The sequence below is a fragment of the Castor canadensis genome, chromosome 5 (assembly GCF_047511655.1).
Source record: "Castor canadensis chromosome 5, mCasCan1.hap1v2, whole genome shotgun sequence".
NCBI lineage: Eukaryota > Metazoa > Chordata > Mammalia > Rodentia > Castoridae > Castor > Castor canadensis.
In genome coordinates, this window is record NC_133390.1 from 166,653,942 (window position 1) to 166,680,516 (window position 26,575).

The following is a 26,575-nucleotide window of genomic DNA, read 5'->3' on the forward strand; positions in this document are numbered from 1 at the left end:
AAATAATATTATGATAAAAAAAGAAGAGAAAAAAATGAAAAGAATAAAGAAAATCCAAGATAATCTTGAAAAAGAGGGAAAAAGTTGGAGGACTCACACTTCCCAATTTCAAACCTCAGTACATAGTGGTCGTGTGCACGGCCAACCTCTAGCTAAAGGATCAATGATATATAGACCAAGGAACTGAGAGTCCAGAAACAAACTCTCATGTTTGTGATCAATGGATCTTTAATGAGGAGGCTGAGGCAAATTAATGGGGGAAATAACAGTCTTTTCTTTTTTTCCTTTCTGTTTTTTTTGGCCATGCTGGGATTTGAACTCAAGGCCTCACACCTGCTAGGCAGGTGCTCTACCACTTAAGCCACTCCAGCAGCCCCAGAAGAGTCTTTTCAAAGTGCTGGGACAACTGCAAATTCCCCATCAAAAGAGTGAAATTAGACTCTACCTTATACTATATGCAAAAATTACCTGGGCTCATAGGACAAAGGTAAAACTACAAAACTCTGAAAAATATGCAGGAATGAATTTTGGATTAGAAAATATACTCTCAGGTATGACAGCAAAAAGCACAAGGAACAAAAGAAAAATAAACTGGACTTCAACAAAATTTAAACTCTTGGTATTTCTAAGGATGCCATCAGGAAAACGAAGAGCCAGGTGCAGTGGCTCACACCTCTAATCCCAGCTATTTAGGAGGCAGAGGCAGGAGAATCTCAAGTTTAAGTCCAGCTTGGGTTGGTGAAACCCTGTCTCCAGAAAAACAAATAAATAAAAAGAGCTGGGGGTGTAGAATCAGTGGTAGGACACTTTCCTACCATGCTTGAAGCCCCAGATTCAATCCTTAGTACCACAAAAGGAAAAAAAAAGAAAAGAGAAGGGAAGGGAAGGGGGGGGTGGCAATCCACAGAATGGGAGAAATATTTGCAAATGACATATTTTAGAAGTGACTTGTATTCAGAATAGCTAAAGAATTCTTAGAACTTGATGATAAAAAAAAAAAGACAAATATAGCCTGGTGTGGTGGAACATGCCTGTAATCCCAGCACTCAGGAGACTGAAAAAGGAGGATTATCAGTTTGAGGTCAACCAAGACCCTGTTTTAAAAACAAACCAAAAGGAAAAAAAGACAAATAACCTAATTTTAAAATGGGCAAAAGACTTGAATGGATTCTTCTCCAAAGAAAATATACAAAAAGCCAATAAACACAAGAAAGGTGTAAGTCATTATAGAAATGCAAATCAGAGCCACAATAGGACGACTCCTAATTTGACCCACCAGATATGAAGTACACTGCATAAAGCTGAGAAAAAGTTATTTATATAGAATTACCATTAACATAATTGGATATGTTGATGGCTTTAGTGTTGCGTAGGAAATGCCCTTACATTTTAGAGGTGCATTGTGAAGGGCTTTGAAGTGAAGGTTCTCATGCTATGTAGAATATATATATTTATATATAAAAGAGAAGCAAGTATGACAAAATGGCTAACAATTTCTTTTGGTAGTAGGAGGAGTTGAACTCAGGGCCTTGCACTTGCTAGACAGGTGCTCTACCACCTGAGCCACACCCCCAAGCCCTTTTTGCTTCAGTTATTTCTCCAGTGGGGTCTTGCTTTGCTTTTCTTGCCAGGACCACCCTGGACTGCAATCCTCCTATTTTAGGTTTCTAGTGCAGCTGGGGTGACAGGCACACACTACAATGCCCAGCTTTTTTTTAATTATTGAGATGGAGCCTCTCAAACTTCTTTGCCTGGGCTGGTGCTGAACCACTATCCTAACTATCTCTACCTCCCAAGTAGCTAGGATTACAGGTGTGAGCCATGCGCCCCGTCTAGTACTTGTCAAATCGAATTCATGAGCACATGCGTATTCATTACTCCAATCTGTTTTTTATATATTTGATTTTTCCATAATAAAAAGTCAAAAAAGGGAAGAATTTTATGTCAAAATACAGACCTCCAGTTTTTCTTGAAAAATCAAGAGTTGTGCTAATGCTGAGTCCATGATCCTAGAGGGAGCCATTGGCCACAGCCCCTCTTGAGGGGACTCAAGGAGGCCAGGCCCCAACATCCCACCATCCTCCAGGAGTCAGACACAGCCTGCCACCTGCCCAAAAAACATTCGCCCTGTGACGTGCTAGCTTCTGGCACGGACATCAGGCTCTGACTTCTGCACCTGGCATTCAAAGCCTCCCTAACCTGGCGGAGGTTGCCTGGCTGGCCTTCTCTCTAATGTCCACCCCTCCCCTCTAAGGTTCTGAGTGAGTCATTGCTCCCAAAATACACCCTGCACACACCTACCTCTGTGCTGCTGCCCGGCCTAGCATGCTTGCTCTACCTGGAATGACCTTTCTTCTCCACCTGGAACTCCCAGCTACATGGCCACCTGCAGGGAGCGCTCCCCACTACCCTGGGATAGCCAGTTGGCCTTGACTTTGGGCTCCACTGCTTTCAGCTGCCTCCTCTCTCCACCACTGACTGTGTCCAGTCCCTGTTTATCTTCACCACCAGGCTTTGAGTCCCTGGAGGAACCTGACCCTGATGGTCCACTGTATGCCAGTGCCCCAGTGTGTAAGCCCTACACAGCGAGTGCTAATCAAAGCTTATGAGAGGAAACCCATCGAAGGTGAGTTCAAGGTGAAGAACATTCCTGAACCAGGTTATCTGGGTGCAATTCCTGCTCTGCCATTGCTAAGCTATATGACTGTTTGAGATACTCAGATTGTTTGTGCCTCAGTTTCCCATCTGTGAAATGGAAACAATAGTACCTTTCTCATAGGGTTGTTTTGAGGATTACATAAGTCAATATGTCAGGTACTTAGTCTTATGCCTTGCTCCCAGAAATAAGGACAATAAGAGTGTCTACTAAATAGAAATTAAACAAACAGGCTCAAACATGGGCCATTACCAAGACCATTCCTTTGACCTCATCCAGGGTCAAGCTCTCTTCCTCTAGGGAGGCCTGCGTCCTCTGGTGGTGTGGAAATGAGTGTGGGCAGTGTGAAGTCACGGCTTGAAATGACCCCAAATCCATTCTTCTTATGAGTTAGGGGAATGCCTCAGTGGGGAACCGACAGTTCCTTCATACTCAGGTTCTTGCCAATGTATCTTTTCAGAAAGAAGAGAACAGATTTGAGGCTCAGTGCCTTTGGCTATCAACAGTTTGGCCTTGGATTTGAATGATGCTGTTCTCTTTTCAGAACTTCCTGGTATATATGTTTCCCATTTAAGATAGTGATTAGAAAGTCTTCCTTTTCGATAGATGTACTTATGTTGATTAGTTTTGATTTTTTGGAGACAGGATCTCACTATGTAGCCCATTCTGGCCTAGAGCTCCCAACTCTCCTGCCTCAGTCTCCTGAGTGCTGGGATTACAGGTGTGAGCCACCACACCCAGCTGTATACCACTACACTCAGCTCTACTTATGTATTTGCAAGTAAACTGATTTAAAGACAAAGATTAAGTTGGTGATAGAGGGGCACATGGATGTGAAATTGGGACTGTGGCATGCAGGGGAAGAAGCTTGGGAAGAAGTTGTGGGAATTGAGAAAGAGGACAAATCTTCCCTTTGGAAATTTCACTCCCAGGGAGACTCTTAGGTCCCTGCAGAGTGATATCTGGCTCATAGTAACAGCTTACACTTGTTCTTTGAAGAGAACTGATCCCCAAAGAGGTGTGACAACTGGCTTGAGGTCACACAGCGTTTCAAAGGCTGAACCCAGATTCAAAGCTGGGCCCATTCAATGCCAGAGCCCAAACTCAGCCACCGTGGCTCATGGCTCCTGTTCAGCAGAGAAATTCAGTCCCCAACAACACGCAAAGCACCCAACTTTGAGTTTCCAGGGGTGGAGCTGGGGGTGGAGCTGAAGGTGTGGAGGGTATGTGGGGCGGGGAGAGGGGATGACACAGGGACACAGAAGACAGATCAGTTCAATGATGTCACTCTTGGACAAAGCCTGAGGTGTTCCAAGCCTCACACCTTGGGGCAGCTGAGAACTCCCCAGGAGAATCCCTGGTCTGTGCCAAGGAAGCACAAGAAGACTAGATAATGAGGACAGCAGCTGACATTCATGGGGCACTTCCTGCTGGCCAGCCCCCCACAGAGCACTTCCTATACAAGCTCTGCTTTACCCTCCTGAAACACTGCCAGGTGGTGCCATTATTCTCCTTTTAGAGTGAGGGAACTGAGGGCTGGAGAGAAGCCAGCGAGAGGCAACCAGAGCCCCACATTCAGTCACTCACCACACTCTTTCCAGAAGGAGCCATTTATCACAGTGTTGGTGTGACAACCAGAAAAGCTGAGACATCTCCCCAAACTGCTCAACTTTGCTCCACAACCCAGCATCCAGGACCTTAAAAGGCATTACAAAGAGTCCTTAGCCACAAAATCAAAAGGCGTGGGTCCAATTTCCTCTCCATCACCTACTGGCTGTATGTCTTCATCCCCTTCTGTACCTCAATTTCCCTATCTGGTCATTGAAGGGCCTGGACTATCGCCAAGAGCATGAATAGGTCTAGGGCAAGACTTTCCAATAATGTAATGTAAGTTTCATATGCAATTAAACTTTTTTCTGTTAGCCATACTCAAAAAATAAAAAGAAAGATACACACGGTGGTGCATGCCTGCAGTCTCAGCACCTGGGAGACTGAGGCAGGAGGAGCATGAATTTGAAGCCAGCCTGGGCTATGTAGTGAGGACCCTGTCTCAAAAACAAAAGCAAAAAGAAACAGGTAAAATTAATTTCAACAATATGTTTTTCCTCTGACTCAATATGTCCAAAACAATTGTGTCAGCATGTAGGCGAAACTTTTTACATTAGCAGCAGGTTACTTTATGATCTTTTCATACTAAGTCTCTAAACTCCAGTGTGTGCTTCCCATCCACTCAATTCTGACCAGCCACACCTCAAGTGTTCCCACAGCCTCCTGTGACAAGAGGACATCACACTGGAGACGCAGGTGTAGAATCGTTTTGGCTCCGTGTCCACTTCAAGGGTGTGAGATGTCTCAGTGCTCTCCCTCTCCTGATCCCTGACTCTGAACTGACAAGTCCCACCCTAGCCGGGGGGCTAAGGCCACAGTGGAGACAATCTGGATTTTGCCTGGGCCCCGGAAGGTGACTGAGGGACATTTCCTGTCCCTCTACAGACAGATTGCTCACCAAAGCCCCAGGGAGAAGAGCCTCTGAAGAAGTGAAATCCTGCATTTCCGCCTAACCCAAAGACTCCCTTAATTGGAAAGTCAGACTGAACTTGAATTAGAGCCAGGCAGCCACCGCCACCCCCTCCCCGCCATGGCATGACCCCGAGGGCATCCAGAACTGGATCCTCACCCTCATGAGGCCTCCCCACCCATGGCTCTGCATGGAGGCCAGGTAGCACCTTTTCTCTCTGGAGGCTCAGGCCAGCCGCAGGCTTGGGCACCTTCTCAGTGAGAGCTCCATATTCAAAGGTGCAGGCATTTGCAGCAAGGATGAGGAGGGCAGGGAAAGTAAGGGCAAAAAGGGGCAAGACTGTGCCTGACAGAGACCTTGGGGAAATCACTCATCCTCTTTAAGTGTCTGTTTCCTCACTGGTAAAGCCAAACCCGTGAGAGGAGAACATGACTGCTTGCACGGCTAGCTGCTCTGTGCCAGGCATTAGCTCATCTCCTCCTCCTAATGACCCCATGAGGAAAGGGGATCCCAGGGTCAGAGAGTGAAGCAACTTGAGCACGGTCACACAGCTAATCAGTAGAAGAGCCAGGGTTTTATCTCATGGTCTTCTAAACCCAGAACCCATCCTCTCTGTCATGTCCCAGGGTGGCCCAGGACAATTTTGGTTTCTGATTGTCATAACCTCATACAGTTGGTGTAATTACCTCAAATGTTCTCTTTATGAACTGCGGATGTAAGTCAGTGTCAGTGACAATGTACTTGCCTGGCATATCATCTCCAGCACAGGAAGGGGGCAGGGAGAGAAGGGAGGGAGGGAAGGAGGGAGGGAGGAAGGAGGGAAGGAAGGGAAGGAGGAATGGAGGAAGGAGGGAGGGAGGAATGGAGGAAGGAGGGAGGGAGGAAGGAGGGAAGGGAGGGAGGAAGGAAGGAGGGAAGGAGGAAGGGAGGAATGGAGGAAGGAGGGAAGGGAGGGAGGGAGGGAGGAATGGAGGAGGGAGGGAAGGGAGGGAGGGAGGAATGGAGGAAGGAGGGAAGGGAGGAAGGGAGGGAGGGAGGAAGGGAGGAAGGAGGGAAGGGAGGGAGGGAGGAATGGAGGAAGGAGGGAAGGGAGGGAGGGAGGAAGGGAGGAAGGAGGGAAGGGAGGGAGGGAGGAAGGGAGGAAGGAGGGAAGGGAGGGAGGGAGGGAGGAAAGGGAGGAAAGGAGGGAGGGAAGGAAAACAGTAACTTTATGTCAGAATTCTACGAGCCACCACCTTACGCACATGATCCAGTGAGGAGTCACACAGGTTTCATGTGCCCAGTGAGTGTGAGGTGGTGTGAGGCACTTTACCTCTGTGGTCTCCAAAACCTACAACCTCAGTCTGATTATGAGAAAAGAGCAAAAAAGCCCAATAGGGGGACATTCTACCAAATACTTGATCAACACTCCTTCAACATTGTCAAGGTCAAGAGAAACCAGAAGAGACTAAGAAATTGCCCCAGATCAGAGGTGACTAAGGAGCTGTGACTTAATGCAACACAGGATCCAGGATGGGATCCTGGAGCCGAAAATGGACATTAGTGGGACAACCAGCAAAATTCAAATAAGGTCCGCAAGTTAGTGAACAGAAATGTGCCAGTGTTGGCTTTAATAAATACATTATGGAAACGTAAGAAGTCCACATTAGGGAAAATTGGGTAAACTCTTTGTACTACCTTTGCAACTTTTCTATAAACTAAAATTATTCCAAAATAAAAGTTTTATTTAAAAAAATGTTCCCTCTTAGTCATAAAAGTGTCCAAGGTTAGACAGTAAACTATATGGTCACCTGGTCATAAGCCTGGTTTTGCAGATTAGTCCATTTGTGCTGCTCTAACAAAATACCTGAGACTGTGCAATTTATAACCAACAGAAAATTATTGGCTCACACTTCTTAAGGCTGAAAAGTCTAAGGTCAAGTTCAGTATCTGGTGAGGCCATTCTATTCCAAGATGGCACCCTGTATTCTATTCCAAGATGGCACCCTGTATTCTATTCCAAGATGGCACACTGTATTCTATTCCAAGATGGCACCCTGTATTCTATTCCAAGATGGCACACTGTATTCTATTCCAAGATGGCACCCTGTATTCTATTCCAAGATGGCACCCTGTACACTGTGTCCTCCAGAGGGAAGGGTGCATCCTCACATGGCAAAAGGCAAAAAGGACCAAGAGGCAAAAGGGTAACAACTTCCTCTTTCACAATGGCAGAGCCCTCGTGGCCTAATTACCTCTTAAAAGTCTCATCTCTTTATACTGTTACAATGGCAATTAAATTTCAGGGAGAAAGCTGGGGGCGTGGCTCAAGTAATAAAGGTCTTACCTAGTAAGTGTGAGGCCCTAAGTTCAAACCCCAGTGCCTCAAAAAAAGAGAAAAATTCAGCAAGAGTTTAGAGGGAGCATTCAAACCATAGCATTCTTTAACCAACATGTCTTAAGAAAATCACCCACAAGGTAAATATGATCAAAGTACTTCATACACATATATGAAACAGAATAATGAAACCTATTTTAAAATTTCTAAAAGAGAAGAGAGGGAATGAGAAATAGAAAAGAAAGGAGAAGAAAGCATAACAGAGCGGATGAATTTGATGAAAGTGCATTATATGAATATATGGAAATATCACCATGAAACTTCTTTGTACAATTGATACATGCTAACAAAAAAAGAAAATCACCCATAACTTCTTCCTCTTTCCTGATAGTAGCAACTTAAAAGGTCAGAGAAAGCAAGGTGAGCAGGCTAAAGCTTCAGACTCTGAAAGCTATGGCTGAAGCCCCCTCCCACTTGCTTGCTGTGTGGTCTTGGGCAGACTGCATTCTTTCTTTGGACCTCATTTTCCCATCTGACAAGTAAGTTCACTGAATGATGACAATGACTAGTGACATTTATTGAGCCTATGCTTGGTGACACCACCACAGCAGACACTATACTGTGCGGCCCAGGTTCCCTAGCAGGACTGAAGGATTTACTTCTGCCAGTGGCTCAGAATTCTCCCTGCTGTCTGCCTTCTCCAGCTACTGACCTTAGCTGAAGAGAACTGTCAAGCCCCAGGCCCAGGCCATGCTCTGTTCTGTTGTAGAAGGTGTGAAGATCCAACTTCCTCCCTCACCCCAACCTGGATGACTTTGAAGGTTGTCTCCACTGCCGAGTGCCCCTTGTGGCTAGCAGGAAGGCCTCTGTGGAGACTGCACTACTGCCTGTGTCACCCTCTGCTCATCCTGGTCTTCCCTTCCCCACAAGTGTCAATCCTGAGAGGGCTTCCCATAAACATCCCGCACACTGATCCCACCACAGGACTGGGAACCACTGCACCCACACCAGCCTTCTTAAACCTCAGGCTGGTCCTGTTTTTATAGACAAGACAACTGAGTTTCGTGGGAAAACTTGCCTGGCCAAGATCACACAACTAAGAACTGGTGATGCCAGTGAGGAAACTGAACATCACCCAGGCAGATGGTTTGCCCAGGTCTCTGAGCTATAAAAGATGGTGGGACCAAGACTAGTCTCTAGGTCTGCTTAACTCTCAAGGCCACAAGTCCCAACCTCCAGCCCAGGACACTTACAGCCAATAGGATCACTACAGGCACTGGACAGGTAGTGCCTTTCACTATGCCCTGCCATTGCACTGCTGTCCCTAAGGCTCACCCAATGCGCAAAAAGAGGACAATAGTACTTAAGTGGACAGCAAGAGGAAGGAAGAGCAATCCAAACAGAGGGCACTGAGCACAGAGAAAAAAAGTCCAAGCACAGGGCAAGAATGGTTAAAAAAGGGGAGGGGGCTGAACAAGAGAGTGGGCACTGGCTTTGAAAGGCTATTGGTGGAATAGCTCAAGTGGTAGAGCACCTGCCTAGCAAGCGTGAGGTCCTGAGTTCAAACCCCAGTACTGCCAAAAAAAAGAAAAGAAACAAAGGCTACTATCTAACAGGTTATTTTAGACAAATCACATTATCTCTCTGAGCCTCAGTTAGCTCACCTATAAAACAGCGACAGGGACTGGGGAAGTAGCTCAGTGGCAAGAGTGCTTGACTAGCATGTGCCAGCCCTGTGTTCAATCCTCAGCACGGCTAACAAATAAATAACCCTTCTTCATTGAGCAAGTCAATAAATTTAAGCCACTGAAGATTGCTGTGCACCCAGTAGGTGCTACATGTGTTTGGAGCGATCACTAGAACTTTATCTGAAGTAGAATGAGAAGACATAGAGGAGTTCAAATGCAGACAACAGGGCAGGTGCTTATTGGGTGGCAGGGTGGGTGGTTGGATGAGTGCATGACTGAGGAGGGTGGAGTGAATGGAAGTGGTGTTGGATGGAAGTATGGCTAAATGATGGAGGTGGCTGGATGTTGGAGGGCTGAGTGGATGAATGGCTGGGAATGGATCTTGTTTTAGTGGATGGAAATATGGCTGGGTGGTGGGGCAGGCGAATAAGTGGAAATAGTTCAGTAAATGCAGGTGGCTGAGTGAATGGGTGCATGGTTGAGTGAGGATGGAAGCAGTTGAGTGAATGGGAGTGACTGGTGGACAGGGATGGATAAGTGGTTGAAAGGATGTTTGGGTGGTTGGCCGGTGGCTTGTGTGGATGGATGGGTGGATAAATGGATGGGTGGCTGAATAAAAGGGTTGAAATTTGGATGGGAGGTTGAGGATGAATGCTTCAATGGCTGTACGAATAGGTGGTTGCTCAGGTAGATGTTGAATGAGCAGAGGTGGCTGGATGGGGTGGAAGAGCTGGCTGGATGGAGTGCTGTTTAGGTGTTAGAGAAGTTATGAACAAAGGCACAGGATGGATGGATGGGTGGTTGAGTGCATGGCTGAGCGGAAGGATCATAACTGGGTAGCTGAGTGGGTAAACAGAAGGGGAGCAGACAAAGCCATGTTGAGTGGAGAGATGGTTAGGTCACTTGAGTGAATGTAAGAGTTATGTCCAGGGGTGGGCCGGGTAAATGCAGCAGCTGAGTAGATGAGTGAGGGTATGGATGGGCCGGTAGGTGGGTGGATGGATGGATAGATGGATGACAGCAGCTCCTGAAGTTCCACGAATTAACCCTGTAAAAGGTCACAAGGGTACCCAGATAGTGAAAGAAGCAGAAACAGGTTTGGAGACAGGACCTCCAAGGCTGTCCCACTCAGAGGCCGTCCATCTCACCTGCCCCACCTGGAGACCCTACCTGGAGGCGGCGATCTCGGCCTTCTGGCGCGCTATGGCGGCGGCGCGCTGGGCACCCTCCACGCTGTGCTCCACCTTCTGGCGGACCTTCGTGCTCTTGAGCGGCAGCACGCGGCGCCTGGTGCCCTTGACCAGCACGTTGTGGCGGTACTTGCCCTCCTCGCGGTGGCCGTCGGGCAGCGTGGTGCAGCCGTAGCCGTGGCGCAGGTTGTCCAGCCACTCGCCCTCGTAGCGCAGGCCGCTGGAGCGCTCGCTCACGCCGAAGCCCGAGCGTTTGTCGTTCTTCCACTCGCCCATGTAGGTCTCGGTGGTGGTGGCGTCGATGTCGGCCTCGAAGGGTGCAGCCTCGTCTGCGCCCTCGGCGCCCTCGCCCAGGCTGGCGGTGGAGGCCGCGTCGCTGGCGCCCGAGCTGAGGTCGCTCTTGAGGAAGCTGACGCGGCTGCGCTGGCTGCCCAGGGACGTGCGGGACTCGGTGCGCCGCAGCTTGCCCAGCAGCGCGCCCCGCTGGAACAGGCCGCCGCCCTTGGGGGCCCGCGCCGCCGCCTCGGCGTTGGCCAGCAGGCTGAGCGCGAAGCCACCTCGCGGGATCGCGGGCGAGGGCAGCGCCGGGCCGTCGGACGCCGGCGACGTGGGCGAGTCCGGGGCCACCGTGCCGTTGCTGTGCTCGCTGCGCAGAGACGAGAGCGACGTGCGCAGCGGAGAGCGCACCACCACTGCCATCCCGTAGGGCACGCTCTGGCGCACCCCGTAGCCGTGGCGCATACCGTTGGTGAACTGGCCTTGGTAAGTCCCTGCAGACGAGGACAGCACGTCAGTGGGTGGCTTACGGGGCCCTAGGGTGCATGGTGATGATGTAGGTGTGCTGGGACTAGGAAGTGTGTGCAAGGCGGGGTGGGGCCATATGAGGGACACTGAGTGCGCGTTACTGTGACTACGTGAGATTCCAAGTGTGCAAGAACGTAAGTGGACAAGCCAGAGTACTGTGCCCAGTGGTGTGCGTGACTGCTGGTAGGAACATGGCAAGGTCACAGGTGTGCAAGACAGTGCGGGTAGTGTGAGAGCATCAATGCATGAAGCATTGTGAGCAGCTGAGGCCCTGGGCCTGGGTGAGGTTCAAGCAGTGTGCGAGCACAAGGGGCAAACAAGCCAGGAGGCATGTTCCGGACAGCCATCTTGAGAAGGGCAAATACTGCCACAACAGGCCAGTCAAGGGCACATCAGAGTGTTATAGAGTTCCCCGGGCAGGTGAGGCTGCTCAGATTTTGGATTATCCAAGACAGAAGGAATGTGCAAATGCCTGAGTTTGCAAGACAGTGGGTCTGTGCAGTTGTGGGAGTATACGAGGCACTGTGTGCAAAGAAAGTGTCTGAGATCATGTGAGCAAGACATCAGGGGAGTGATGATCATAAAGTGATGGGAGCCTTCAAGGTCTTGAGTGTGCAAAAAAAAGGTAGAGTTGAGTGAAGAGTGCACACCCATCAGCGGGTCAAAGATGCAAAGTGGTGTGAACAGGCAAAGCCCTCTTCGGATATAAAGTTTTGTGCATATGCACAGCCATCCTTGAGTCCAGGGTGATGGGATGGCCAGGTCATGGACAGACAGGACAGTGACTGTGCACAGTAATGTAAACGTTGGAACACAGGAGAGAGCAAGCTCATGTGTACAAGAGACTTGTGGGTATGCATGTGTCTTAGATGAGATCAGGGGACTGGGTGTCCCAGGTCCCATGGAGGTAACACTATGGATGCCTATGAGGTTCTGCATGTTTAAGGTCACCTGATTGTCACAGCATAAAGCAATATGAGGCACTTGAGGCTGTGGGCATTAGTGAAACTAAGACCACTTAAGACTATGTCTGCAGCATGGCGACCGTAGAAGGAGCAGTCAGCAGTCAGTTTCCTTCCTGAAAAAGTAGATGAGCTCCCACCCAGGGGACGGCTTGTGTTAGCAGGCTGCTCAAGTCCTATGGGAGCAGAGCGGCATCAGAGAGAGGAGGACAGACTCCAAGTACTGCCTCTGCCCTCACTAACTGTGTGACCTTGGGCAACTGACTTGACCTGTCTCTGCCTCGGCTTCCTTATCTGTCAGATAGCAATTACCTCTTACCTCATAGTGTTGTTGGAGATTTAAATGAGTTAATATCTCTGAAAAACGGAAAGAAAAGATATGTGTGATACTATGATTCTGCAGCGTTGTACTAGTATCTGAGGTCACCTGAGTTGTATTAATGATCAGATACAAAGCTGCCAAAATGACTTCACTCTGCACCCTATCCTGCCATGTGGTCTCCCCACAAGACTCCATCTCGAACCATGTCCCACTCTGGATGATGACATCATCTAGTGTTTGCTCACTGTCATGGATATCCTCCTGACCCTCCAAAATATAGTCCCAGCCCTGGCCCCACCCCTTGCAACTCTAGATGTCAGCCTGAAGGCAGACGTCCCCTAGATGCTACATAGCCTTCAGTTCATCTACATACACACATACACACACACACACACACACACACACACACCACCCTCTTGGTGTTCCTCCCCTACAGTGGCACTGCAAGCCAGTCCTATGCCAATCTCTCTGGGCCCCCAGCCTGCAGAATGATACCAAGACATATTGTCCACTGCACTGAAGGCGCCAATTCAGAGCCTTTATTTTAAACACACACACACACACACACACTGACGCTGTCCCTTGTTTAACAAAAACTGAATGGCCTTTGCTATAATTTGGATCTTAAGTGTCCCCCAAACAACTACATGATAAAGGCTTGGTCCCCAGTGTGGCAGGGAGGTGGTGGAACCTGTAAGGGGTGGGGCCTAGTGGGAAGTCTTTAGATCATTGTGGGGCATGTCCCTTCTCTCTCCCTTTCACTTCTGGCCATGAAGTAGGTGGCTTTGCTCCACCATGCCTAAAACCAACAGGCCTAAAAAATACTAGTTAGTGCATAAGGGATTATGAACCAGAACCTCCAAAACTGAAGCAAAATAAGCGTTTTTTCTTTATAAATAATTATCTCTGGTATTTGTTATGTAATAATGGAGAGCTGACTAAGAGGGCCTCCTTCCCAACCAGTGCCCAGGAGTGTGGCCCAGTAACTGTGCCAAGCAACCAGGGAAGGCCCTCCACTCAGCCAGACAGGCCACTCTCCCTCTGTCCTTTGCACTGGCCATTCCTTGGCCTGAAGTTTTTTCCCACACATACCCTCCAATGTGTTGCCCACTGGGCCCTACCTGGCCTCCCGGTTCACATTGCAACTGCTCCTGCTCCCTGATTGGCATTTACCTCTTCTAACAGAGCATGTGGCTTGTTTATTACCTGTTTTGCTTGCCCTGCCCTGCCCCCCACTCCAATGGGTCTTTTCTAATTTGTTCCCTGAGCTATCCCCAAAATCTGGAGCAGTGCCTAGCACCTCGAGGTGCTCCACTCACCTTTGCTTCCTTGACCACACCCTTTAAATGACACCCTCACACCCAAGGCTTCCTATCTTCTTCTTTGCTTTGATCTTCCTCATAGCCTGCGGGCACAACATCTAAGACACTCTCTGTTTAGTTTGCTGCAGCATCCTCTGTGCCTAAAACAAGGTCAAGTGGGCACTCTACAAACACTTGTTGACTGAATGCATGAACAGCACGAATTGCACAACTATGTACCCTCTCTCCACCATCTGCATCAGAAAACAGCTCTGTAGAAATGCCTGCAGACTATTTTATGGTTCTTCTTTCACAGATGAGAAAAACTAAGGTCTAGCAAGGACAAAGGACTCACCCAAAAGAGCATGGCTAATGAGTGGCTAGACTCAAAACTCACACTGTCTAGCTATGTCCCTTCTACCTCTCAGAAGAAAGAGGAAAGGGGAAAGAAACAGAGAGCAGAAAAATGGAAAATGGGGGAGAGAAGACACCTGATCTCTGGACTGGAGGCATATGTGAAATTAAACCCACCAGCCTACCTTTAGCTTAAATTTGGCATGAGAAGGGCTGACGTGGTCCCTTTAAGCCCAAGAAAAACTAAGGTTGCAACAGAGAGAGGCTCTTGGCCCCAGTTGGGGAGGAAGCAGCCAGGCTATATTAGGAAACTTACCAGCCGGAGGCCAGAGGCACCAACACCCAGGGGAGGCTGGGAGTGACGGGGCCTGGGAAGGGGGAGAAGCCAGTGTGGGACCATGACTGTAAGCCTGTGTGTCTAAGACAGGACAGTCCTCCCTGGGGGCAAAAGGAGCACATCTGCAGAGGGAGAGAAGGTGTCTGCCACAGTTATCTGGTTGAGAGAGGCCCTCCACAAAAAGAATGCTTCCTCTGACAGCCACTAGGATGCCCTAAACGTGGCCTTGTAATCCCTGTGGGCATCCCATTGTCCTCAGAGGAATGACCAAAATCCCCAGCTGCTGCACAGTCTGCCCCGGCCCCCTCTCCTACCTCATCTTGAACGATACTGTAATCATGCTCGCCTCCCTACCTCAGGGCCTTTGTACATGTTTTCTCCTTTTATTGGCATCCCCTCTCCCTCTTCCCATGGCCAATTTGGAATGATAGGCTAAGCTTCAGCTTCAGTGTGACTTCATCCAAGAAGCGTTCTCTGGGCCCCTCCCAATTGCTGGCAGAAATGCCCACAGGCTATCATGTCACCTTCCTCACACTTTCCCCAGGTGCAGGGAAATGATGACTGTGATTATTGGTTCACTGTAAGTCTTCCCTCTTGCTCTTTGACTTCTAAGAGGTCGGGAGCCATGTCTAGCTTCTTCCCACTGTGATCTCAGCATCTAGCACAGTTCCCAGGCCCAAGGAAGCCTTCAGTAAGTAGCTGGTGATTGGTGACTGCTTTCCTGAATGGTCCCTTTATCTCCGCCCAGGAGCAGGAACTGCATCTCTTTCCCCCCCATGTCTCAGCATGACATAGGTGCCCAGTAGTTGGTGGCAGTAGCTGTTGGGGATGTCCAGCTCCACAGTCAGCAGCACCAACACTGGGAGTTATTGACATACATGTAAATGACAGCTGAGGACAGCAAGCATGGTAAATGATGTCCTGCCTCCTGAATTCAGTAGAACCTGAATATAGCCTGAGTAATGTGGATTTTAATCTTAACTCTGACCTTGAGTGGTTCTAAAACATGCATAAATTACTTAAGCCTGCCAAGCCTCAGTTTGTCCTTCTGTAAAGTGGAGGCAATGATACCTCCTTCTTGTGGTTGCCTTTGAATTTGACATGTATTTGCTATGGACCATGCATTCATCATACCAGGAGCTGGAAGTACAGCAGGGAACTAAATGGGCACAGTGTCTGCCCACAAGGGGTTTGCAGCCTAGTGCCAGGGAAGACTGAAGTTAGCCAACCTAACATACAGAACTGCATGTAGCCAGAGCAGAGGGCCAGACGAGAGATAATGGTCCAGGTCTTGAGTGGCACAGTATGGGAGAGGTGGTTGACTGAGGATTAGATGAGCTGCCTGGGAGGCAGCCAGCACAGTGCTGGCACACAGGAAGTGATCCATAAAGGCTACCTTTAAAAGAAAAATTGGGGGGTGCCTCAAGGATGAAACCCAGGGCCTCGATCCTGCTAGCCAAGTGCTCTACCACTAAGCTGTACCACCCCCTCCCCCCAAAGGCCAGATTTGGCAAGTCAGAGTCTTTGCTCAGAAAAGCTGGCCCAGAAAGGATTAACTGTAAAGATGAAAAGGAGCCAGGAAGGACAGAGAGAACTAGGGAAGGAGTCCAGCTCTGATTCTCTGCCTTGGTGTGATTGTCTGTGATCAGACATACCTAGGCTTTGCTGGAACCCTCGACTCGGGGAAAAGGCTCAGTGCATCCATCCCTGGGAAGAAGAAAAGGTTCGGCTCTGTGCACCTGCCTCCACATCCCCAAACGCAGAACACAGAATAGTTTCTGGAAGCCATATCTACAGGACAAGATCCACCTTCTTGACCAGAGTCTGACTTCACTGACCTAGACACAGGAGTTTTTAAGGATTGTGATTAAAGGCTTGGTCCCAGGGTGGCACTGTGGGGACATCATGCCAACATTCTGAAGGTGGCATCAGGTGGAAGGTCCTTAAGTCATGGGGGACATGCTCTTGGAAGGAACTGTGGGACCTCTCTCTCTCTCTCTCTCTCTCTCTCTCTCTCTCTCTCTCTCTGTAACTTCCTATTGGGCAATGTAAACACACCTCTCACCCCACAAAATGCTGCCAGCCATCTGTTGCCCTCACCAGAGACCAAATCAATGTGGCACCTGATCTTGGATTTTGAACCTCCCAAACAGTGAGCTAAAGAACACCTCTTTTTCTTTACAGTATCCTGCATCAGGCATTTAGTTATGGTGGTGAAATGTTGACCAGCAGGGCTGGGAGTGCTATGTATGGTGCTAGCCTTACCATGCAAAAGGCCCTGGGCTCCATGACCACCACCACCACCACCACCACCATCACCACGAAGGCAAAGCTGACTAAGAGAAGCACTGCTGACGATTCTAACATGGAAGCCAGGTTGAGAGTGGTAAAACCTCTCCTCGGACAGCCTGTTAACCAGCCTGCTCCATTCCTGCTGGAAAACCTGCTAGCGATGCCCTTTGCCCATGATGCTCCTGGCTGGTAAATCAGGCAGACTACTCACTGATCTAACGTCTCTCAATAAAATATCCCAATAACTACATTTTTTCGGGGGCTTGAACTCAGGCCCTCGCACTTGCTAGGTAAGAGCTCTACCACTTTGAGCCACACACCCCAGTGCTTTTTCACTTCAGTGACTTTTTTGATAGAGTCTTTGTGGTTTGCCTGGGACACACCATGACTCTCCTATCTATGCCTCCCATGTAGGTGGGATTACAGGTGAACCCACCATGCCTGGCTTATTTGTTGAGAAGGGGTCTTGCTAACTTTTTGCCTGGGCTGGCCTCAAACTGCCAATAATTACATATTGATTACCTACAGAAATGATAATATTTTGGGTATTTGATAAAATGTATTATTAAAATTAATTTCACCTCTTTTTTTTTTTTTTTGGTAGTACTGGGGTTTGAGCATACCTCCAACTCTTTTGACTCTGGTGTTTTTCTTTTTTTGAAGCTAGGGTCTCACTTTTTGCCCATGCCAGCCTGGACTGTAATCCTCCTTGACAGGTGCTTACCACCACTCCCCGCTGTTGGTTGACATAGGGTCTCATGAACTTTTGCACAGACTGGCTCAAAACCTTGATCCTCCCAATCTCTGCCTACCGAGTAGCTAGGATTACAGACGTGAGGCACACGTGTCACTTAATTTCACCTTTTACAATGTGGCTATGGAACATTTCAATTGCATGCATAGCTCACGTTGTTTCTATTGGAAAGTGCTAAGCTAAGTCATTTGCAGTAGGAGTTTTCAGTTACCTGCAACCAAAACACTTTATCTTAATAGATAGAAGTATCATCATTCTAATTTTCCAATTTGGAAACCTGAAAGCAAGACTTCAAAGGATCTGCTGATGATGACAGAATGTGGCAGTTGCTGGCAGTTACCACTGTGTCCTGATGAGTGCTTCCCTCTCTAAGAATCTAAGACTACCGCTTCCAAGTGAAAGATTTGGGGGTTCTCGCCCAAACCTCAGCTCTGCTCCCTGAGGGCCAGACCTGGGACTCAGAGCACCACCTGTCTGGCCAGCAATACCTTCCTAGTTCTAGGAAACTGTCAGGTTGGACTGTCAGTGTCTCTGGGAACTGGCCAGAGGTGGAGGAAAAGAACTAGGACCAGGGCCTTTCTAGAGGTCCTACTGCCTCTGAAGGCCTTACCTGGCAAACCAGTCCCCCCCCCAACCTTCACATCCTCCACAGCCCAGTTTTAATGCCGCTTCTGAAGTCAGGAGACCACTTTCCATCCTCCAAATTCTTACTGCCTGAGACACTGGTCACCTCTTTCCTCCTCCTTGTCCCTTCTGCTACATAGTAGCAGAAGTTGACATGAGATCTTCGGACAGGCCCATGGTAGTGTCATCAACAATTTTCAAACAGGATTTAGGATGGAGTGTGGCAACTTATGCTGTGAACGCCAGAGAGTCTGGGGATCAGTGGCTTTTGTTGGAATCCACCAAGGTCAGCCAGGTCAGCCAGACAGGCATGAACACGAATGGTCATGCCATGCTTCTGAGTGTAAGGGATCCATCCAGTCCTGGCTGTGACCCACCTTGATAAAGACTTTGGATTCAGCACCCTAGAGAGGCAAGTCAGGGCTGAAATGTCTTGGCAAAGAATAATGGAGACCGAAGGGACTTTGGAAACAAACCTGATGGAAATCTCCTTAATTTCCCCTTTTCCCTCCCTCTAGTCCCAGCCACTTCAGTTCCCACTGGCTGACTACAGCCTGAGCCCCTGGTCCCCACCTCAGGTGACCCATCACTGCTGCCAGGGTCATCTTTAAAAGATACAGATCTCAACCACTTGCTTTCCCCTCTTAAGACTTTGCAATGGTTTCCCAAGGCCTTGAGGGTAGCCTGGGTCAAGATCCTTGGGGAACAGATTGGGAGGCGAATCATGTGCAGAGGATTCTGGGAAGAGTACCTGAGAGAAAGGCAGGATTTGGCCGTGGAAGAGGCCTTGAATGATCCCATGAGAGCTCTCTATCTGGCGTAGCCTTCAGAGATGTCCCACATCGAAGCAAGGGGACAGACCTTTGCCCTTCTGTATTGATCTGTCATTGGTTCTGGCTGAGGCAGCTCCTGTGGCTGGAGGACAAAGCCCAGCCAGGAGCTGTCAGTAACTCTGGAAGTTAGGGAATGAGAATCCTGAGGGGTGATTGATGGTGCACACCAGCGTCCATCTTCAGGATGAAGTCCAAACGCCTCACCACAGAACACTCAACATGTCCGTGCCTCCATGTTTCTGTCTTTTCTGGAACACGCAGTGCTCTGTCCCCACTGCCAAGCCAAGCCTTTGCCCTTGCTTTTCTTCTGCCTGCCCCAGCGTGGTCTCCCTCTTACCCCTACCCTTCCTTCAGATCCTAACACAAACTCCAGTGCCCCCAGGAAACCTTCCCTATTTATAGGACCTGGCCGGGTTCCCTTTACTGGTCACTCTTTGTAGCCGAGTAACTGTTGGAGGCAGGTCTCTGCTGTGAGAAGTTCTGCTCCTACTAGCAGGGCCAGGCCTGCTTTGCCCACCACAGCCTGCAGCACAATGCCACAGAAGGCATCAGCAGACAGTGTCACATGAACGGTGGAGCAGGTGGCCTTGGGCAAGATCTCTGAGTGTCTCCTCGCAGTACAGGGAGAGTGGCAGGCTTCCTTTGCAGGGCTGCTGTGGGCGTGACATGGGCACAACAATGTGGGTGCTCACCACACCACAGAAAAGAATGTAGGGTGACCACTCACCTCACTTTGCCACAGACTGAAGTGCCCAGATGTGGCACTTTCAGTGCTTACAGTGGGACAGTTCCAGGCAAACTGAGAAGGTCAGTCCCCCAAATTTGGGTGAGAAGGGTGTTTTATATTAGCACAATATTCAGTGGTATACTGGTGAACCAGCTCTTCAGGAAAAACAAACAAACAAACAAAACTTGGTTTGCAACCTTAGCTGACCTCCACCATGTCCATGCTCCCACCACAGCTGGTCAAGCTACCCCGGGTTAAATGGCCAGTTTGAAAAATTCTTAAAAATGTAACATGGGCTCTCATGAGCCAGTAGGAGCTGGCTCCAACACCCCAAATTTCATAGGGACTATTGTTCTTGATCTCAACATGCCCCATAGCTACAGGCAGCCAAAATTCTAGTGGAAGTGAGAATCCCTCAGTCCTGAAGACCTGGGCACCATTAGTCAAAGCAACAAGTTCCTGGCACATTGGTCACCTCTTCCCCATCCTGTACCTTCCACAGACATTGCTAATCAATCGTGATGCCGGGTCCCAATATGGCTGAGCCGACTCTCCTCACCACAACTCCAGGTAGCCAGGTCAGCAAGTTAGTGTTGCACATGAGAGAAGAGCAACTTCCCTTTAAGGTGAAGTGTGGTCTGGTGCCCTCACAAGACAGAAGGGAATCTTGGGCTCAGTGAGGTGGAGAGACCTGCCCAAGGCCAAACGGCCAGGCAGTAGCTCAGCTGAAACTAGAGAACAGATTTCCTGCCTCGCCTGCTCTTTCTGTCCTGCTTTGCCTTGAAGATCTGAGTGCCCAGAGTAGGAAGGACAAGGAAGGACCATTTGGGATTCTGAGCCTAAAGTTTGGGAAATTCCCCAAACTCTCTTTTGCACCTTGCATACTTCTTATCATGTCTACATATAAATGTTTCTGTGTTGGGGAGGGAACACTTTAAAAGTCACAAAAGTCATATATGTTCATTGTGAAAAATTGAAACAGATGAGATCATAGAAGAAAAGAACTCTGTACTGTCTCCCCAGGGGTAAGCACTGTTAACAGTTTGGTTCCTTCCTGACTATCTGCTACTCACAAATTAGGTAGAACAAGTAGACAGAAAGGTTTGCTGCTCTCCACTCTAGCACCGATTCCCATTTCTGAGAATGAGCACATTGTAGGTACTTGATAAATACTTGTTGAGTGGCTTTTGTTCACCTAAAATGTCTTAGGTTGCTTTCCATCCAAGCATAGGTGGTCTACCTCTGTCATACTTCGTCACATGGTCCCGTGAATCAATTTAATAGGCCCTTTGGTGAGCATTTGATCTGCACTGAATCTTTCCCATTACCATCCCAAGGCTTTGCTCTCTGGCTCACCTGCAAGGTTGGCAACAAAGTCCCTTCCATGGCTTCCAAATGCCACTGTCCGTCAGGCCCCACAGTCTCTGGTTTCCTGTGATCACTAATAGACAGCCCAAAGTGGGGGAGCTGGCAGCATTTGTGACAGCTCCCAGAGCAGGGTCAGGTTGCAACATGGATGACAAGTCCTCTTAGCCTGCAGGGCTCCACCACCCCCACATCCAGGGCTGCTGCCCCGGATGACACCCCACAGCTCACACAAGAAGCTGAGGATTAACCAGGCGGCATTACCAGGGTGTTGACAGCTGGAGCCTGAGGCCCGGGTGGAAGCCCCTTGGCCAGGCCTGAGTCAGCTCAGCACCACGAGGGTGGCCAGCAACCCTTCAGGCCTTAGAAACCAGAACTGACTGGAGTATGAAGGCAAAGACTGCCAGGGTATGAGGGTTGCATTCAGGAGGAGGCATGCCTTGCCACTAGCATGCCCAATGGGCACCTCTTACCCAGGATGTCCACGCTTACCTCCTAACCTCACCCATCTCAGCTGATGGCATGGCTGGAACCACCCTTGACTCCTTGTTATCTCACTCTGCATGTCCAGTCTATCAGAAAAACCTATTTGTTCTTTCTTCAAAACACTGCTTGTGAGCTGGGTATGGGTGGTGTGCGCCTGTCATCCCAGCAATGGTAGGAAACATAAAATAGGATTGCAGTCCAGGCCAGTCTGGGCAAGAAGCAAGACCCTATGTCCAAAATAACCAGAAGAAAAACAGGCAGGAGCTGTGGCTCAAGCGGTACTGTGCCTGCCTAGCAAGCATGAAACCATGAGTTCAAACTCTAGTACCACCAGCCAAGAAAGAAAAGAAATCACCACTCCTGGTGGTGCACACCTGTCATCCCAGCTACTCAGGAAGAGTAAATACGAAGATTGTGGTCCAGGCCAGCCTGGGCATAACTGTGAGATTGTATTTGAAAAGTACCTTAAGTTAAAAGAGCTGGAAGTGTGGCTAGAGTGGTAGACAGAGTGGCCTGCCTAGCAAGCAGGAGGCCCAAAACCACCAAAAACAAACAAACAAACAAAAGCACTGCTCCTCACACCTCCACCATCCTCACACCTCCACCATCCTCAGACCTCCACCATCATCTCTCACCTGTATTATTGGCCAAACTCACTAACACCCCAGCCCCAGTCTCTTCAACATACTAGCGAAATAAAGGAATCCCATTAAACTGAGTTGGGTCCTGTCATTTTTCAGCCTTTTTTTCTCCTAGTGCTGGAGATCAGACTCAGAGCCTTGGACATGCTAGGCAAATGCTCTGCCACTGAGGAGTACTCACCATCCTGTCATTTTCTAGTCTATTTTTCTCAGAGTCAAAGCCAAATTCTTACAATGGCATATACAGCCCTGTACAAAATACTCCCTCTCCACACCTTCCTGGCAGGAACATTGTATAGATGTTATGTTCTTCTCTGTATGTCCCATGAAGGGTACAAACTGTCTGTATGCCCTGCTGCTGATGTTACCAAATATGATTGCTTGGTTAAGACACTATCCATTAAAGGTTCCAACTTCATAAAAAATGCTTAAGCAGTAAGACTTGGTGCCTTATAGTGATTCCTTCAAGCTGCATATTCCTGAGGCCTAGGTGTGTGGTGCCATGACACAGAGTCCATCCACAACCATGGTCATCCATCTCAGACCTGAACACCTGCAAGCTTGAGGTGCTCACAGCTGGCTGCCAAGGAGAGTTCTGGGGTCCCTACTGTCCCTAGACTATTCTGTGATTCTGCCTGGCACAAATCTAAGCCAGTCAGCTCTTAGCAGGAGTGGAAGTCACCCAGGAGCAAGGAGGGTAGACCTCCCTGCCCACCTGTTCTGTGGCCTGGCTTGGGAGGGGATAGGAGGGAGCAAGGCAGTCCTCTGCTCTATGGCAGGAAACAACCCTGTCCCCCTCATCCAGAGCTCACAGCCAGGGTCCTCAGAAAATGAGACTGGACATTCCTCACAAGGGTGCGGTGGGGAAGGGCTGGTCCAGGGAACAGCTGCTGGGGGCACAGAATTAGCAGGTCCAGGAAACAAGCAAGACCCATGAAATCCCAGGGGCCTGCCTTGGACAGGGCAGGCCTACAGAGATTTGGTCAATCAGACACATGAATCACAGAAATGATCACAGAGAGGAAAGACTGTGTCCGCTTTCCTGTCTCATTGAGGGACCACTCTGCTCCCCACCCCCCCACCCCAGGGTCCCCAGATAATGCCAAGAAACTTCCAACACAGCAACTCAGCCGGCTGTCATGCTGACCCCTGGCAGTGAACTGGGACATGAGATTTTCAAGATGAGGTTAAATTATGCTGATTATACATTGGAAATGGAACCACGCTGGCCTGGGTTCCATCCACACTGGCAGGTCGCAAGGCAGAATGAAGTGAATCGACTGTTCCAAAGTCAAAAGCTAGGTTTTGTGCTCAAGTGTTGTTCCAAAGACAGCCATGGTTCAAGTCATTCTGAATTAATTCCCCCTTAGGAGTATGGAGGCGACACAGGAAGAACATATACTTTCTCAATGAAGCAAGTATTATGCTAAGTGCTTTATATGTATTATTTCATTGTCTCAACCATATTTTGAGGGAACTTTTAACATCCTTAGTAGAAAAAAAGGAAGCTCAGAGAGGTTATTTGACATACCCATGTCCACACAGTTGACAGCTGAAATTTGGATTTCCATCTGTCTCCTCCAAGCCCACAAGAGCTCCCTTTAGCAGTATCGGATTCTCTTAGGACTGCTACACTTTATTTTTAATAGCAACCAAGAAATTTAAAAATAACAGATGTTCATTATAAGTCTGAAAAACAAAAATCTGTTAGAACTATGAAATTTATTGAGCAAGGTAAAAAAATTCAAAGTCAATACACAAAGATATTTGCATTTCTATTAACTAGAAATGCACAGTGGGAAAATAAATGGCATTTATAATATCATTTAAAAATAAGATATTTAGGCATAAAATTAGAAAAAGATGTGTGCTTCTTGCTGGGTGTGGCGGGCTCATACCTGTAATACCAGCTACTTAGGAGGTGAAGAGCAGAAGGATTGGGTTTCCAAGCCAGGCCAGGCCAGGCAAAAAGTTAGCAAGACCATCTCAGGTGACTCACGCCTGTAATCCTAGCTGCTCAAGAAGCAGAGATCAGGAGGATCACAGTTTGCAGTCAGCCCAGGCAAATAGTTTGCAGGACCCTATCTAGAAAAAACCCTTCACAAAAAAGGGCTGGTGGAGTGGCTCAAGTTCAAACCCCAGTGCTGGAAAAAAAAAAACCCATCTCAACAAATAAGCTGGTGTGGGTGTGCCCACCTGTGATCCCAGCTACAAGGAAGCAGAGGTAGAAGGATCGAGGTCTAAGCAAGAATGACACCTTATCTTAAAATAACTAAAACAAAAAGGACTAGGAATGTGGTTCAAGTGGTAGAGCACCTGCCTAGAAAGTGAGAGGCCCAGGGTTCAATCCCCAGTACTACACACACGCACACACACACACATACACACACACACACGCACACAGGCAAAGTGTGATTCACTGAAAACTCCAAAGCATTGCTGAGTGAAATCAAGGAAGACCTAAATAAATGGAAAGGCACACCATGTCCATGGATTGGGAGACTCACTGCGAAGATGTCCATTTTCCCAAACTCATCTACAGATCTAATGAAATTGCAACCCAAACCTCAACAAGATTTTTTTTGTAAAGAAACTTGGCAAGATGATTTTATGATGTATATGGAAATGGAAGTGACTTACAACAACCTTGAACAGGAAGAGCAAACTTAGATGATTTACTATGATTTTAAAACTTATATGAGCTGGGTGTGGTGGCACAGGCCTATAAACCCAGTACTCAGGAGGCTGAGGCAGAACGAACATGAGTTCAAGGCCAGCCTGGGTTACCAAGCAATATCCTGACTCAAAAAGAAGAAAAGAACAAAAAGACTTACTATAAACCTACAGTAATGAAGGCAGAATGATATTGGCACAAAGACCAGAATAGATAACGAAAAGATATTCCTTTGGGAAGCAAATAAATAACTATGGAGGTTAAGTTCTTTCAAGCTCATCTCTGCAAGGAACACCTATCACAGACTCAGGAAACGTGACATCAGCCACTACTCAGTCCTGGGGCCTGTCAAATTCTCTGAACTAACATGTTCAGAGTCCCCTGGGTTCAAATGCATTTAACTCATTAGCTTTAGACAGAAAAAAGCCAACTGAATCTGGAGTGGAGAAGCTTGGATTTTGGACACAGTTGTCAAAGATAAAGTCTCATCTTTCTGTGTGTAAGAATAACAGTAAGAGCACTCACAGAGGCCAGACCTTGCTCTGAGGGCTTTACACAGACCACAGCATATATAATTCTCTCAGTAAGACAGAATAAGAAAGCAACTAGTGCTGTACATAGGAAGGGAAATTCTGTGTTGTGGTGATTTGTTTCAATTTTCCATTTTTGTAGATGTAGGTACAGAATCACAATATGAAATACATACTCTTTTTATTTGTTGTTTCTCCCTATGTAGCCCAGGCTGGCCTTGAACTCGAGATCCTCCTGCCTCAGCCTCCTGAGTGCTGAGATTATAGGGCTGAGCCTGTATGTCCAGCAGAAATACATACAAAATCTTATAGTGTGATTGCAATCATAAAAGTTTGAAAATCCTTAGTGCAGTACATGAGAGGGTCTTAAGAAACCTAAATAATATAATCCATTATTATTAATTATACTTATTAATTCTTAGCTCGGAGCTTGGTACTTACTGAAGACTCAAGGAGTGGGACACACAGTTGTTATCATCACGGTGAACAAGGACATTCAACCTGTGCAGGTGCATAAGCCCAGCTCTTAGCTCAGTGCTCTCCTATCACTGTTACAAAAGCCTTCAATGAGTTTGAAGAAGGAACCCCCATTCCCATCTGCACTGGGCCCCACAAGTGATGTAGCCGATACTGACTATTTTGTATCATTACGTGTCATTGATTAAACACTTAGCGACAATATGAAACACTTCTTTATTGCTTGCTCTCGCTATGATCAAGTTCCATCCTGCCTCTCACTAGCTCCAGGACCCTGAGTAAGGATGCATCTGTGATCTGTCTCAGTTTCCTCATCTGTAAAGCAGGAGTAGTAACCCCTAAGGTTGTGAAGGTTTAAGTAACACCACAAATGGAGGGTGCCAAGGACCAGGCATAGAGTAAGCACTTCAAAAATTTGAACTATCACTATGATTATTAGTATTACTAGCTTTGTGGGGAAAAAAGTGAACCTGGGGCCTGGTTTTTCTACTGCACATTTTGATTATTAAATTTATTTGTGCATCACTTTAAGAATCCAATCAGTATTTGAGAAAACACCTTCCAGAAAAACACATATGCACACACCTTGCCTGCAGCTTCAGGGCACTCACAGGCCTCTGAGGCCAAGGCTGGGGTCCCTGGTCAAGAGCACCAAGAATCGAGAACAATCCTTGTTGTGCTGGAGTCCAAGTGTTGAGGCTGGAAAAGGCCAGGCAGTCATGC

The 26,575-nt window shown here is 48.1% G+C and overlaps 1 protein-coding gene across 1 annotated transcript in view; it reads right to left on the reverse strand.

The window, feature by feature from the left end:
* Jph2 (junctophilin 2) overlaps positions 1 to 26,575 on the reverse strand; it is a 66,128-nt gene that overhangs the window by 34,333 nt on the left and 5,220 nt on the right. Inside the window, exon 2 of the mRNA XM_020173152.2 lies at positions 10,350 to 11,139. Within this exon, the coding sequence (XP_020028741.1) occupies positions 10,350 to 11,139 (790 nt within the window). The remainder of the gene's footprint in view (positions 1 to 10,349; positions 11,140 to 26,575) is intronic.